General features: G+C 37.0%; 1 protein-coding gene across 1 annotated transcript; it reads right to left on the bottom strand.

Moving 5' to 3' along the window:
* Positions 1-256: 256 nt before the first annotated feature.
* Positions 257-5,960, bottom strand: LOC149384117 (alpha/beta-Hydrolases superfamily protein). Its single transcript, XM_089628306.1, has 9 exons — positions 5,300-5,960; positions 4,690-4,863; positions 3,674-4,058; positions 3,278-3,564; positions 3,113-3,181; positions 2,924-2,980; positions 2,101-2,153; positions 1,952-2,027; positions 257-1,491 (listed from the first exon to the last, which is right to left on the bottom strand). Exons 1-9 carry the CDS (start codon positions 5,341-5,343, stop codon positions 528-530), a joined length of 2,109 nt encoding a protein of 702 aa, XP_089484432.1. The 5' UTR covers positions 5,344-5,960; the 3' UTR covers positions 257-527.
* Positions 5,961-12,941: the final 6,981 nt, after the last annotated feature.

Below are 12,941 nucleotides of genomic sequence, written 5' to 3'. Positions count from 1 at the left end.
AGAAAAAATCTTGATATCATATTTTCTAAAAATCTTCTATATGTTGTCATTATCCGGAATAGTCTAGAGTAGAAGTTAGACCCGTAATAACCTAGAATAGAAGTTAGACCCGCGCAATGGCAAATAGGTAATTTTAGACAATAACAAATTTGTCTTTATTGAATTAGAGTGGTATTTTTGTAATTATGAACCATTATTGGACATTTTCATAATTCAGAAAATTGAGTTAACAAAATTTTGATATTAAATATATCAATAATATCAAAACTTCGATATCCATATTAATATATAAAATATAGAATTCCGGATGCAATAAATGTTGTATACCCAATGTCAGTTCTGTTATTAAGAAACAAAAACTGAAGGGACACAAACAAATTATATACAAGCAAAAGACCACTTTCCGGATATAGATGCGTATTTTAGATTATACAAAATACAATGCTCATGCCAAAGCCCGAAGCCAAAAAAAAAAAAAACACGGACGCTTCACGAGCATCATGTAAATACTCTTATCGATCGACGAATCAATCAGCATGTTCTCGAGTTTCCTTCAGCTTCGGGCGCTTAAGGGTTATCTTCGGAGCCTTTCTCCGACTAGATTGCCCCGTCTGCGTCGGGGGTTCCAAAAGAAGAAAACGCGACATGACGTAAGCCAAAAGCTCTTCTCGGTGAGAAAACGTGAAGTCCAAATGAGCGTACTCAAACTCCTTATACGACACGTCCACGCCCGACTCCTTCATCAGCTTGTAGTGCTTCCGAACATTCGAGGGTCTGATCACTTTATCCCTCTGACCCGCGACCAGATCCACCGGGATGTCGATGAACTCGAAATACTCGCCCACGTCCAACGGCTCGGGCGACCCGTACACGTCAGCGTTCGCGCCGGCGCTCCCGTAATCGAACATGATAAACCTCCCGGTCCGCTTCATCTGAGCGAGGTGGACCGCCACGTGGAACGAGACTCCGGGCATGTCGTTCATGTTGTAGTGAGGGAGGCCGAGAACCCCGACCCAGTTCGAGCTGTCTCCGCCGACAAAGTAGCTCATTAAGGTCTGTACGAGCCCACCGACCGCTGGGTAGTTGTGGAAATCCCGAGCGAGCTTGTTCAGAAGCATACGGCAGAAGCGGGTCGGGATGTAGAATCCGGGCACGAAGGGCTCGAGAAGCGGGGCCGAGAGGAGGAAGAGCCGCTCGACGACGGTGAAGACGAACGACGAGTCGTCGTGGAATCCGGCGGGGGAGAGCAAGACGAGGCGAGAGAGGCGGTGAGGCCTCTCTTGGATCCTCTGCGTCACGACGTACATTAGCATCGCCGCTCCTCCCAGGCTGTGGCAAACGGCGCATAGCTTGTAGGGCTGGCTGTTTTCGTTCTTCTCCTCGGTCTCGGGTTGAGAGAGCTTTAGTTCGGCTGTTTTTACTTCGTGGACTTTCTCGATCAACGCGGGGATGTCCTCGGTCCCGTGCTCGTTGATGGAATATCTCCAGTACCTGTGCGTAAACTTATCGTTCAGTGACTTGAAGGCAAATAAATAACAAGCACTTAAGGTCATATACCCTATTTCATGGAAAATATAAAAAGAAGGAATTACTGTCAGATTTTGGACTTTTCCGAAAGCCCCGTGTTCTCCCTAAGGAAACTATTCTCTCATAAAAATTTTAACAGAACCATATACTTACTATTATCATTCCCTTGTATCTGAAGTCCCAACACAATGCAAAAGGATTTGTGATTGATATTTTTGTTATTTTACAGACAGAGGGAAAGATGTTTTTTTTTCTATTAAGCAAACCGACATCGTGAAATAGACAAACAGAAAGTAAGAAAAAGACACTAGAATTCTATAAATGGGTTGCTGGCTCATTGATTTAGTTTCTTTATATCCTTGGAGAGATTTTTTATCTTTGAAAGTAGGGATGTTCAAGGTCCCCTTTAAAGTTATGTTCTTACCTCCGTGAAGAAATATTTTTGTCAATGTGCTCCCTAGAAACCAAACCACGGAAATTCCCAAGGAAAACATCGTAGCCTATAAAATGTGAAATCTGTTAATATTTTTGTCACAATGTTAAAAAGATACTGTCTAAACAATCATAGCATACCTTGATCATAAGCTGCAAAAGCTGGAGAACCAACCACCCCATTGGACACCCAACTGCAAGAATATGAACATAAATTTGAGAATCTTGTGAAACCAAAGAAATCGATTATCCCAGTCTTTTGCACAAGTAATAAACAATGAGACACTCATACTACATATCATTTTCTCTATAGCTGTGGTGTCTGAGTTAAACCCGAATAAAATCCACGAGGCCTTAGCATTATCGCCCTTACCAAAAGACCAACCCCTACACATGATTTTAAAATGATATGTATATGTTCAAGCAATGAATATACATCCTTTGTCTAAACAAAGCCATGAATACACGGTCGGTTAACCGTATTTGGGTAGTCCTGGTCAAAGGATTACAACGTGAAGAAAATTTGGACATGGGGCTCCAAGAGATCTACCCTTTATATAAATCATCCAAACCAGTTCCAGGATATTATCATGTGTACTCCAAATATTGCAATATCTCTATCACGTGAAATGCAATTAATACTAGCCAGAGAAGTCTATAGCGTGTTCTCAGAAACAAATAGTTGGAAAGATTTTATACCAACACTATTTATCAAGTATGGATGTTCTCATTTGGTTATAGCTCAACATGTTTTTCCTACGACGATATACACTTCCATGTATATTGTGGGTCTCATTTGGTAATGTTGAACGCAATAGTAACAGAGCGTGTATTGGAAGGTCATGCTGCCTAGTTTGCAGGTTTACAACCATAATTTCTCTAGAAAATACCAAAGAAACAATCCAAGTGCTTGTTGTCAGGGTATGTGCTATGCGTAGTAGGTCCTTGGAGAAGTAAAACTTACCCCATGGATGAATCAAGAATCCCATGTTGTAGATACACTGCCTTACGTGAGTCACGCCTGCAACAATGCCACGAGGGTTATCAAGGAATATTTATATTTTTTATTGGAGAAGTTTTATAGTTGTCGGATTACACAAGATATAGATTATATAATGATCCTACATCCGAATCAAGTAAAAGAAAAACTTACCTAGGAATTCTTTCCAAAAGAATAACATAGCCATCGTTTGTGATCACATGAATTGCTTCGTATGGATAACTATGATGCAAAAGTTATGATTAGAAAAACCGGCTCCATAAACATTCTTGATTCTTTCGAACAATAACATGTCACTAGCAATACAAGCAAACTCACCCCAACTCTGTTATGACATCCTGACATGTCCTAGCATCTGTATTTAGAGAGTCATGGAACGTGGTAGATCTTTCTGTGGGGATCGGATCGTTATCTCCAAGCATAGAGGTGGGAACGGGTACTTGAGACTCACTTCCACAATCTTCCTTGACACTGTCGTTATTGTTCGAGAAACACCACCAGAATAGTAACTTAAACGCTTGTGATGGCGAGAGAATAATGTGCGCTAGCTTGTGAAAACAGTCGAACACAGTTTCAATAACTATCTCGATTCCTAAATGTAGATCCTGTAACACAGAAAATTCGCGAGCGGTTATAAAGTACACAACAACTGATTTAACATAAAAAGCAGTTGAATAGTTTGGTTACATAGTTTTGAATTAGTTACGAGTATACCTCAACAACTCCGCGTCTCTTATCAGTCGTCCTGTTAACAAAATGATCTTTCAGGACTTGCACCTTCTTAAAAGAAGGCACCCTAGTGGGGTTATGGGATTCTGAATTAGAGGATGATTTTGACCCACCATAGAAGATAAGAGAAGGTATCCAAAGCATAAGTTTCAAGGGAAACAAAATCCATAGGAATACATATCCAATCCATCCACTCCGGTGTCTGTCAGACCTCGCGGAGCTCGATCTTGACATTCTGGAACAATGCGAAGATGGTGATGCAGGGCATATCCCACCATCATTATCTTCTTCCCCAGATGAGTCATCTGAGCCCGAAGAATCGGGATCTACCGAGAGCTCGTGAATTAAATTATTGAAAGAAGACACGCCGCTGTAATCAAGGAAAAAAGTGGACGGATCAAAACAAAGTTTCTTAAAAAAACAGCACAGCAAAATATATCAATAGATTATAAGTTTTAAGCGAGGTACATGGAAATCATTAGCTTGAACTCTTGTTTCCTAGGGTGAATTAAAACATCACTAAACAACATGAGTGCTTAATTACAGTAAAAGTCTGTCATCTACCAAGTAAGTACTCGTGGCCCTGTATTTTCAGTCAGAACTTAGGCACCAGAGCACTTAAGCAATGGATATCTATTCAGTATCTACTTCATAGTTCTTAGATGAGACTCGTGAAGGATTTATCTCATCGACGTCGAACTAACAGGAATGGCACGAGTTTGCAACACATAGGCACAATAGCCAAACCTCTTAAGCACATTATTCATAGATACAAGAAGAAAATTGTCATAACCCATGTGTATCTGCCTTATATGGAGCTCTGAAATTCTTCTATCAGGACATGACTTTCTTCTAATGTATACTTTATACATTCAAGCCTTGGTTACACATAATGTAATAAAATACACACAAAAATAATTATTAAAATTTAGTTAGCCATATTTGCGAGGAAGAAATGTGTAAGAACCTTGAATAAAATAATAAAATTAACAAATTCTTACTTTTCCATCCAGCTTGGGAGTCGAGGTCCACGAAAGGTGGGCCTAAGCTCCCAACCATGAATTCCTTCGAGAATATTACGCTTTCCCGGCAAAATAGCCAACAGAAGAGCTGATACGCCATTTATAAACCTCACAATATTGTGCAGAAATTCGTACGTGAATGTCTTCACAGACCTGCACTAAACAAAAAAAAAATGTTCATCTTCCGAATAAATGATGAAAAGAAGGCCATATCAGATTTGGAGTTATGGATCACCAGAATCCTATCATCATACAATACTTTTAACCCCAAAACTAACTAATTTTATTACTACAATACACAATTCCATACAGACCTCATAAACATGAAATTCTATCTTGCTATTCCAGAAACAGAATGATGATCTAGTGTAACAAAGTTCGCTACTTTTTTTTTCTTTTTTTGCCTATTAATTAAACCTTTGATAAACCACAAAAGCGGACGGAAAGTCTCTGCAATTGACGATTCACAAAACCCTTACAATAAAATTAACTTTTCCATTAATCCTAATCAATATGATCAAACATTGAAAAGTTCTATATATAAATATATGTGCACATTCATTCGAGAAAGAGAGGAGAGATGACTAACTCTTTGGCAACAGCAAGAACGTTATCAACGAACCGTTGCATCATTCGCTCGGAAGATTCTGGATTATGATTTTCGGATTTACTATATATTTAAGCTCCTTCTTATGCGGCGTTTTTTTTCTTCCTATTTTGGAATTTTGGTAACCGAAAATCAATTAAGACAAACAACAAAATCCAATTATCCAAACCCAGCGAAAATCTCGCAACAATTCAGGACCGCCTGGATCGAAAATCCACGTTTATGGAATTGGAAACTCTTTATCCACTTTATTAATATATATATATATATATATATATATATATATATATATATATATATACGTGTAGTAGTATAGAAGAGAGAAATAGGATTCTTTGCGTACGGACTTAGCAATCACGCCCAAACTAACACACGAAAACTCACCCTTAAAAAAATTAGTAGCAAAACTAAAAATCAACTGTTTACAAAACCAGCAAATGCAAAGGAAATCGAACCAGAAGTCTCGTTCCCTTCGTCACAATCTCTCTATCTCTCTCTTTCGAATCTGAATTCGAAAAATTCTACAGAAAGTAAACCATTCGTAGGCGTTTACAATGATTTATAGGGTCGGTGTGATAGGAAGAAAAATTATAAAAGAAGAAGCGAGGTCGGTTCTATGATTTTGGATTCCGAAGTTTAGAAAAGAAAAAAAAACGATTATTGCAATTTGCAAATTGTGTCACCGCGTAAGAACTCCACGTGGCGGGCCCTCAGTGGCCAGATCAAAATGCGTCGTTTTTACCAGGGGACTGGCTCTGTGGCTTAATGCGGACACGATAGTGTGTGCGTGGATATCGTGTCGTATTGCGAGTGCGTGCGTCTACGGCGTTACGCGCGTGCACATCGATGGATCTGGACCGTTGGATTGATGACGTGGCAGTTGGGATGTGGAGCCCAATGGGATCGCTTGGTGGCGGTTATTTGAGCTTCTCTTTCTCTCACAGCCTCGGAAACTAGATGAGATCAGATCAGAGTCAGACTGAGGTATCCTTGAGTCAGAATATTTTTTCAATTTATTCTGAGAAATTATTTTAATGGACCTGAAATTTTTGGGTGCCAATTTAATGGGAAAAATGAATAATCTGATTTTTGGAAGTATTTTTCTAATTGATGGAGTTGTCTCTCGGGAAATAGCTAATATTGGTAAGAATTAACTATGGATGGAATAAATTCAATAATTTCATCTACCAAATTAATGTGATATAGATTGATTTAACATCGGTTTTTATTATAATTATTTTCTGTTATCGAAGCTTGATATTTATTTAATTATCAAAATATCTGAGTTACAACACATATAAAGTTTGGTCGACTTTGTGGTAGCTAGATTGGTATAATGATAATCTTACACATACTTCAACCGAGAAGTCCTGTGTTAGAGCTCATTAGACTGCAAAAATGCATGTCTTTTTAGAGGTGAAGAATTTATGATCTTTCAGTCTAATTTTTATGTATTAATTTTGACCAATAATAACACCTGCATTTGCACTGCTATAATATATTATATATATAATCTTGATCAATAATGTCACTTCTCAACAAAAAAAAAATAAAAAAAAATTGGTCTACATTGGCATAACATTGCTCAATGGGTATGTACGACTACCAATGAAGTTCGAGCTAATACTTCAAAGGCTAAAGCTTAATGAACAAAAAAATTTTAAAAAAAAACTCATGAGAGCAAACAACAATCTAGCATAATCTGAAATTGAAAATCCAATAAAATTAATCATTCATAAATAGAACGTGGGTATAATGACAACATAATCATCAAAATCACGAACTCGGCATCATTAAAGACTACCATCGAATAACTGATAAATCGTAGGTTTGATCAATTCATGATTTATAGAAAAATATTTATTAGGAAAAAAAAAATGGAATTCGAAGAACATGAGGCTCTCATGCAAAAATCTCGCTAGAACTACCACCTATCATCACTACCACTCTTTTATTCTCTCTATAGGATGGATTAGTCTAATTTTGGTAAGATTCAACATAGGACCTCCACCTTCAAATTTGTATCTCGGGCTCGAAGGTCTTTTTGTTATACAATTATTGTAAACACTTTTGTACATCAAAATCCAGGCGTCGGAATGAAAGGATAGCATTAAGAATGATACTGAGTTACAAGAGATCATCATCAAAAGATTAGAGAACTCTCCCTCCAAGAGAGATCGAGAAGTCCAACAGCATGTTGATACTCCAACCGAAGGAGATAGCGAAAAATGATGGTGTGTCCCCGACTTGGGTGAGATTATACAATTCATGTAAAGAATTAATAATTCAAGTGGAAGACGCTGCATCTATTCTCACGGCTAACATTTTAAGACAACTATTATTGAAGGGGTTCATGATACGAACCATCCTCGTATATGAATGTAAGATTAACCCTAGAGGTTAGTTTGATACATTCAAATCATGGATGTTGCTTCAAGAAACCATAAAGGAAGGCAGCTAAGAAGTGGTGCTGCAACATGTAACCTAATTCTTATTGATGTGTCATCATAACTGCAAATGCTAGAACACATGTAAATCACAAATGGAAGCTCACGGGTGTCTTATTTTGAAAGTAATTAGTTGAAGCACTAAAATAGTTATAGTAGTATTAATTATTTAAGCTAGAATTTAGATAAAATCGAGAGAAGTACTTCCATGACAATTTTCTTTAGAGATCTAACTCTTTTATGTATAGAGAAATGTACGTAAGTTTTGAGTGAGTAGCTTCCTCTAAGTGAGTTTTATAGAGAAATTAATCAATTTGAGTTGTGCTTCGGTACTAGATGGATGCCGGTCCGAGCACCAGCTAGCTAGAGGAGCACTTGAGCATAATACTAAGGGTTATATAGGTGTATAGCCATTTTGTTATAGGGGATTTAAATTTAGCCAACCTTTTGTTAATTTTTAGTAAATAGCCACACCCACCAATTTACAAAAGGTAAAAAGACCAAACCGGCCTCAGTGTCAAATTCCCGCTCATTATTTTCATCCCATTAATTAAAATAGAAATCAAATATTAGGTCATAATTTATGGCACAAATCAAGAAACCATCATTAACAAACGTAATTAAACATCACGCACCACAAATCCATTCAAAACACACGCACCACAAAATCAATTCAAAACACACGCACCACAAAATTCATCGAGATGCTCCCTCGCCGACAGGAGCACTGTTGAGCCGATTTCTCGTCCCAACAATTTATACCAGATTTATTCGAATTGTCTCGTATATTTATTTATATGAGTTGAAGGTCTCATAATCCGATTATGAAGATCAAACCGAAATCCGAAAGAAATTAATAGATAATACGAATTAGAATATAGAAAGAGCGAAAGGAAATTCCTTACGTGAAATTTGTTGTAACTAGCCAAGTTTGTCATTCTTATTGGGGGAATAGCCCAAGTTTCATTTTATTAAGCAAATAGCCCATATTTTCGGCTCAGACCATAACGCCCTTGGTAAATTCGAGAATAGATTAATTTAATTAACCTACCGGAGTGAGTTAGGTTAATTAATTAACTTATTGGTTGAATATTAGTTTAGGTTCTGATTTTTTTGTGAGTAAAGTTAATTTACTAAATGATTGAATTCGGAATTAGGTTAATTAATTAAATGCTTTGAATATCAATTGACTTAAGTTATGATTTTTGTAAATTTTTTGTGAATTTCAAATCATTCACGAATCAGTTAATTAATTAACCTAACTCACTCCAGTAGGTTAATTCAATTAACTTACCGCGAATTTGGGGGTTCTAGGGTTCGTTCCTGGAAATTTTAACGCAGACCACGTGCTCACCGGAAAAACCAGAAGAAAATGGTGGCGAAGCTTGAGAGTCGCAAGGAACCCCACCGCGCGAGACCGACGCCGGATCTGGAAGATCCCGAGCTCGGCACGCCGAAGAGAACGGGCTCGCCGAATCTGGAAGACCCCGAACTCGACACACCGAAGAGAACAGGCTCGCCGGATCTGGAAGACCCCGGGCTCGACGCGCCGAAGAGGACAAGCTCGCCGGATCTGGAGGCGCGACTTTGGCAATGGTTGAGGAGAGAGAGAGATAGCGTGTCTGTGTGTTCTGTGTGTACAGCTAGAGAGAGAGAGAGAGAGAAAGTTGTGTGAAAGGGTAATTTAGGTAGTTTAGATTAGTTGAGCTATTCCCTTAATTAAATGAAACTTTGGCTATTCTCTTAATATTAATAGGTTGATTTGGCTAGTTAGCAAAATAGCCCAATTCCTTTTATTGATTATTGAACGCAAACCTTACAAGAATAGGAAATTGTTTCAGAATAAGCAGGAAAACTCTAAATGAATAAAGAAAAATATAGCGCAATCTCTCTAGAAAATTCAGTGGCGTAAAATGAAAATGGGGTTAGCTTTTATAGCTAGCTCGCTGATTCTCCTGCTTCTTCAGATCGATATACGTGTACGAGCAGAACCGGTCTTCGATCCTTCAATCTCGCGTACATCCCCACCTTTAGGCGATTTGATCATTTCTTAGGTGATTTGTCATTCAAATTACTTGGCGGGACCATCTAGGAACATTTATGGGCCTGGGTCGAGTTGGGATTCTTTGAAATATTGTCTTGGGCCGACCTCGCCTTCGCCTAGGTTTATTAGGCCGAACTGGGCTTTGGGCCGAACTAATGATTATCTTGTACCCTTTGGGCCGAACTTGTCTTGGGCCTAGCCGGTCCAATTCGCCTGGTGGAAGGGAGAGATATTCACTCCCACAAGCACCACGAATTTTTTCTTCTTCTTTCTTCTCCGGGGAGGCAACGAGAAGAAAGAAGATGACAGCAGAAGAAAAGATTCGTTTAGAAGAGGAAAATATTCATTTGTCCACGCCGTGATGTCGGGCATGGTCTTCTTCTTCTTCTTTTTCATCGTAATTGATGGTGGTTTCGAGTGTATGAGATTTATTTCAGTGATTGTGAATTTGCTGAGATTTTGGTTCTGGTGAATTCTAATCAAGTATTGTGAATACGACGTTGATTTACAGTTAATACCTACCAATTGTTTCATCGTAAATGTATTGTAAATACAAGGATGATTTACAGTATATTCGTGTAAATAAACTGAAAAAAATTCTGGAAATATTTTGGACGTTCTAAAATTTTGAAAGCAAATAATATCAATAAATGAAGAATATATTTACAGATTTTATCCATAATGAATTGCCACGAAAATAGAAACTAATTAGTTAAAGTCAACGCTGAAAATTTCCAAATACACGTTAACAATCTTTCCAAATCGGTTAGATTCAAAATTAAAAAAAAAAAAACTGCATAATTCAATTAGTGGGCGTAATAAATAAGGGCAAATGTGTCAAACTAATTCAATTAATAAGATGCCACGTAAGCCAGATGGCTATTTACGGGAAATTAACGAAAGGTTGGCTAAAACCAAATTGCTAGTGTTTAAGATGGCTATGTAGCCAATTATTTGTAATACTAATTTATTCACTAAAGTTTTCAACCGGAAAAAAATGGTGTGAGGTTTAAATAAACAAAATTAACCATTAAACATTATAAGTTTTTTGAACATTTTGTTCATAAAATGAAAATATCAGGCAATAGAATTATTTATATAAATTTGTAATCAAAATGAAAAAAAATTATAATATGTAATTAAAAATTTGACACTATTATTATCTAAATAGTAAACATCCAATTTTTTGAACTTCAAAACTCCGGCTGTCTAGTAAAAATTTAAGCATTTATTAATTAAGACTAAATATATTCTTTTTATATCAAAATTGTAACATTCGCTGCTAAAATTCTAAATGTAAATCATTTTAGAAGCAAACATCGGCTATAATTATAGATTGATAGCCTATTGTTCCCATTTATAATCGTTTTGAGATGAAACTCAATTATACTTTTAAAATTTTAGGTTATTAAGTATAAGCTTGGGATGTTAATTGTCAGATATTTATGTTAAACTTGTAGTTGAATATTAAATAAAATATATAATTAATAAAATATTGAACACATGATAAAATTGGATAAAATCAAACTAGGCCAAAAAAATATTTATCCGACTTCTTTATTTTCTTATTTGTCCCCCTACGTTCTCATTTATTTAATTATTTAAAATGATACGCACTAATTAATTTTTTTCTTTTTTGAAAACAGATAATACGCTCTAATTTAGATATTAGTTTGGAACCAAACCACTTTGTTTTCATTTATTTATTATGATGGAACAAAAAAAAAAAAAAAGTTCTGTCCTAGTACCCTAGTATTTACTCCCAATAATGGTGTTTCCCATTGTTAGGTGTTGAACGATTCCCCGTACCGGACTTCTTGTAATTCCAATCCAATTTATCAGCTTAGAAATTGTGACCCATATTCTTATTTTTTATTTTGTTTTTCATTTAAAGTTTCAAATGGCCTTTATATTTGACCTTAAGACAATATCAAAATTAAAGAGACACATGCATTGAATTTAATAAACCTTATCCTCTGCGTAAGACTTAATTGTTACAGGCTGATGAGATTTAAATTTAATACATGGATTGTGTTTAGGTAAGTTGTATACGCTACGACTTTGTAATGCGTGTTATTATTAATGTTGAAAAGAAATATAAAAAATGATATCCGCCACATAAAAGCGTGACGGGCTAGATTGAACTGAAAGCTAAGAAATTTTTCTTTATTAAATTCAATTAGGATCATTGTTTATGTTGTAGATAAATTATACGAGCTTTACTACCCTTGAAAAATTAAAAAAAGTTTAGGTGGATAATGTTGAAACAAGTTGAGCGACACCACTAATATACTCTTTAGGGTTAAAGGAAAGACGGTTTACTTGGCTCGATGTCTTGATATTGTCCCCAACACAACACTCAAAATTAGTACGACCAGATAAAAATGAGATGGGGGATTATCTCGTCTCTAAAGTGTAAGAGAGGTAGCGAGGAGTGAAAGAGAGAACTTCAAATGATAGAATAGAAAGGTACTTATAATGCTTTGAGAGTATTGAGACATCCTTGAGTGGTCATGAGGTACAGGACCGACCCCGACCTAAGGCGGGCAAGGTTTGTGTCTTGGGCCCCTAATTGGGTTGGGCAAAAAAAAAATTATTTTACATTTTTAGCTTATTTTAAAAAAAATTTACATTTTTTATCCTAAAAATTTATTACTTTTGACTCATTTTCTAAAAAAAAATACATTTTTTTACCCTGAAAATTTAAATTTTTATTAGTATTATAGGGCCCCAAAATATTGAATCGCCTAAAGTCCCCGGTGAGTTTGGGCCGGCCCTGATGAGATCTATTTGGTTTGGACAAATAAATTGGGCAAGGTGGTTGGCTCGCCTGGGCCACCTGGGCAAGGTGGCTTGGTCGTTTTGGCCACCTAGACGAGATGGCGTGGTCGCTTGGGCCACCTAGGCAAGGTGGCATGCCCATCAAGACGAGTTGTCATGTCGATTTGGGTGAGATGGCATGCCCAGCTAGGCGAGGTGGCATGGCTTGGTCAGGACCACCTTGGCGGTGGCTAGCTTAACTGGGCCACCTAGGCAGACAAGGACGAAGCCACAACTAGTCAAGGTGGGCTTTTTTGAAGAAATCGGACTCACAACGACAATTTGAAGCCAAGCTCACAAATTGGAATCAGCG

Source organism: Urtica dioica, chromosome 10, assembly GCF_054948205.1.
Source record: "Urtica dioica subsp. dioica isolate 48M chromosome 10, U.dioica_male_clone48M_v1_H2, whole genome shotgun sequence".
Taxonomy (NCBI): Eukaryota; Viridiplantae; Streptophyta; class Magnoliopsida; order Rosales; family Urticaceae; genus Urtica; species Urtica dioica.
This window is presented reverse-complemented; position numbering and strand designations above follow the sequence as displayed.

What these genes read in the sequence shown, in the direction of transcription:
- LOC149384117 (XM_089628306.1), bottom strand. Translation starts at nt 5,343, where the DNA reads ATGATGCAACGGTTCGTTGATAACGTTCTTGCTGTTGCCAAAGA. An exon ending in ATTCTTGATTCATCCATGGG is followed by an intron (nt 2,154 to 2,923) that starts GTAAGTTTTACT and finishes ATATTCTTGCAG; the next exon opens with TTGGGTGTCCAATGGGGTGG. An exon ending in AAAAATATTTCTTCACGGAG is followed by an intron (nt 1,492 to 1,951) that starts GTAAGAACATAA and finishes GTTTACGCACAG; the next exon opens with GTACTGGAGATATTCCATCA.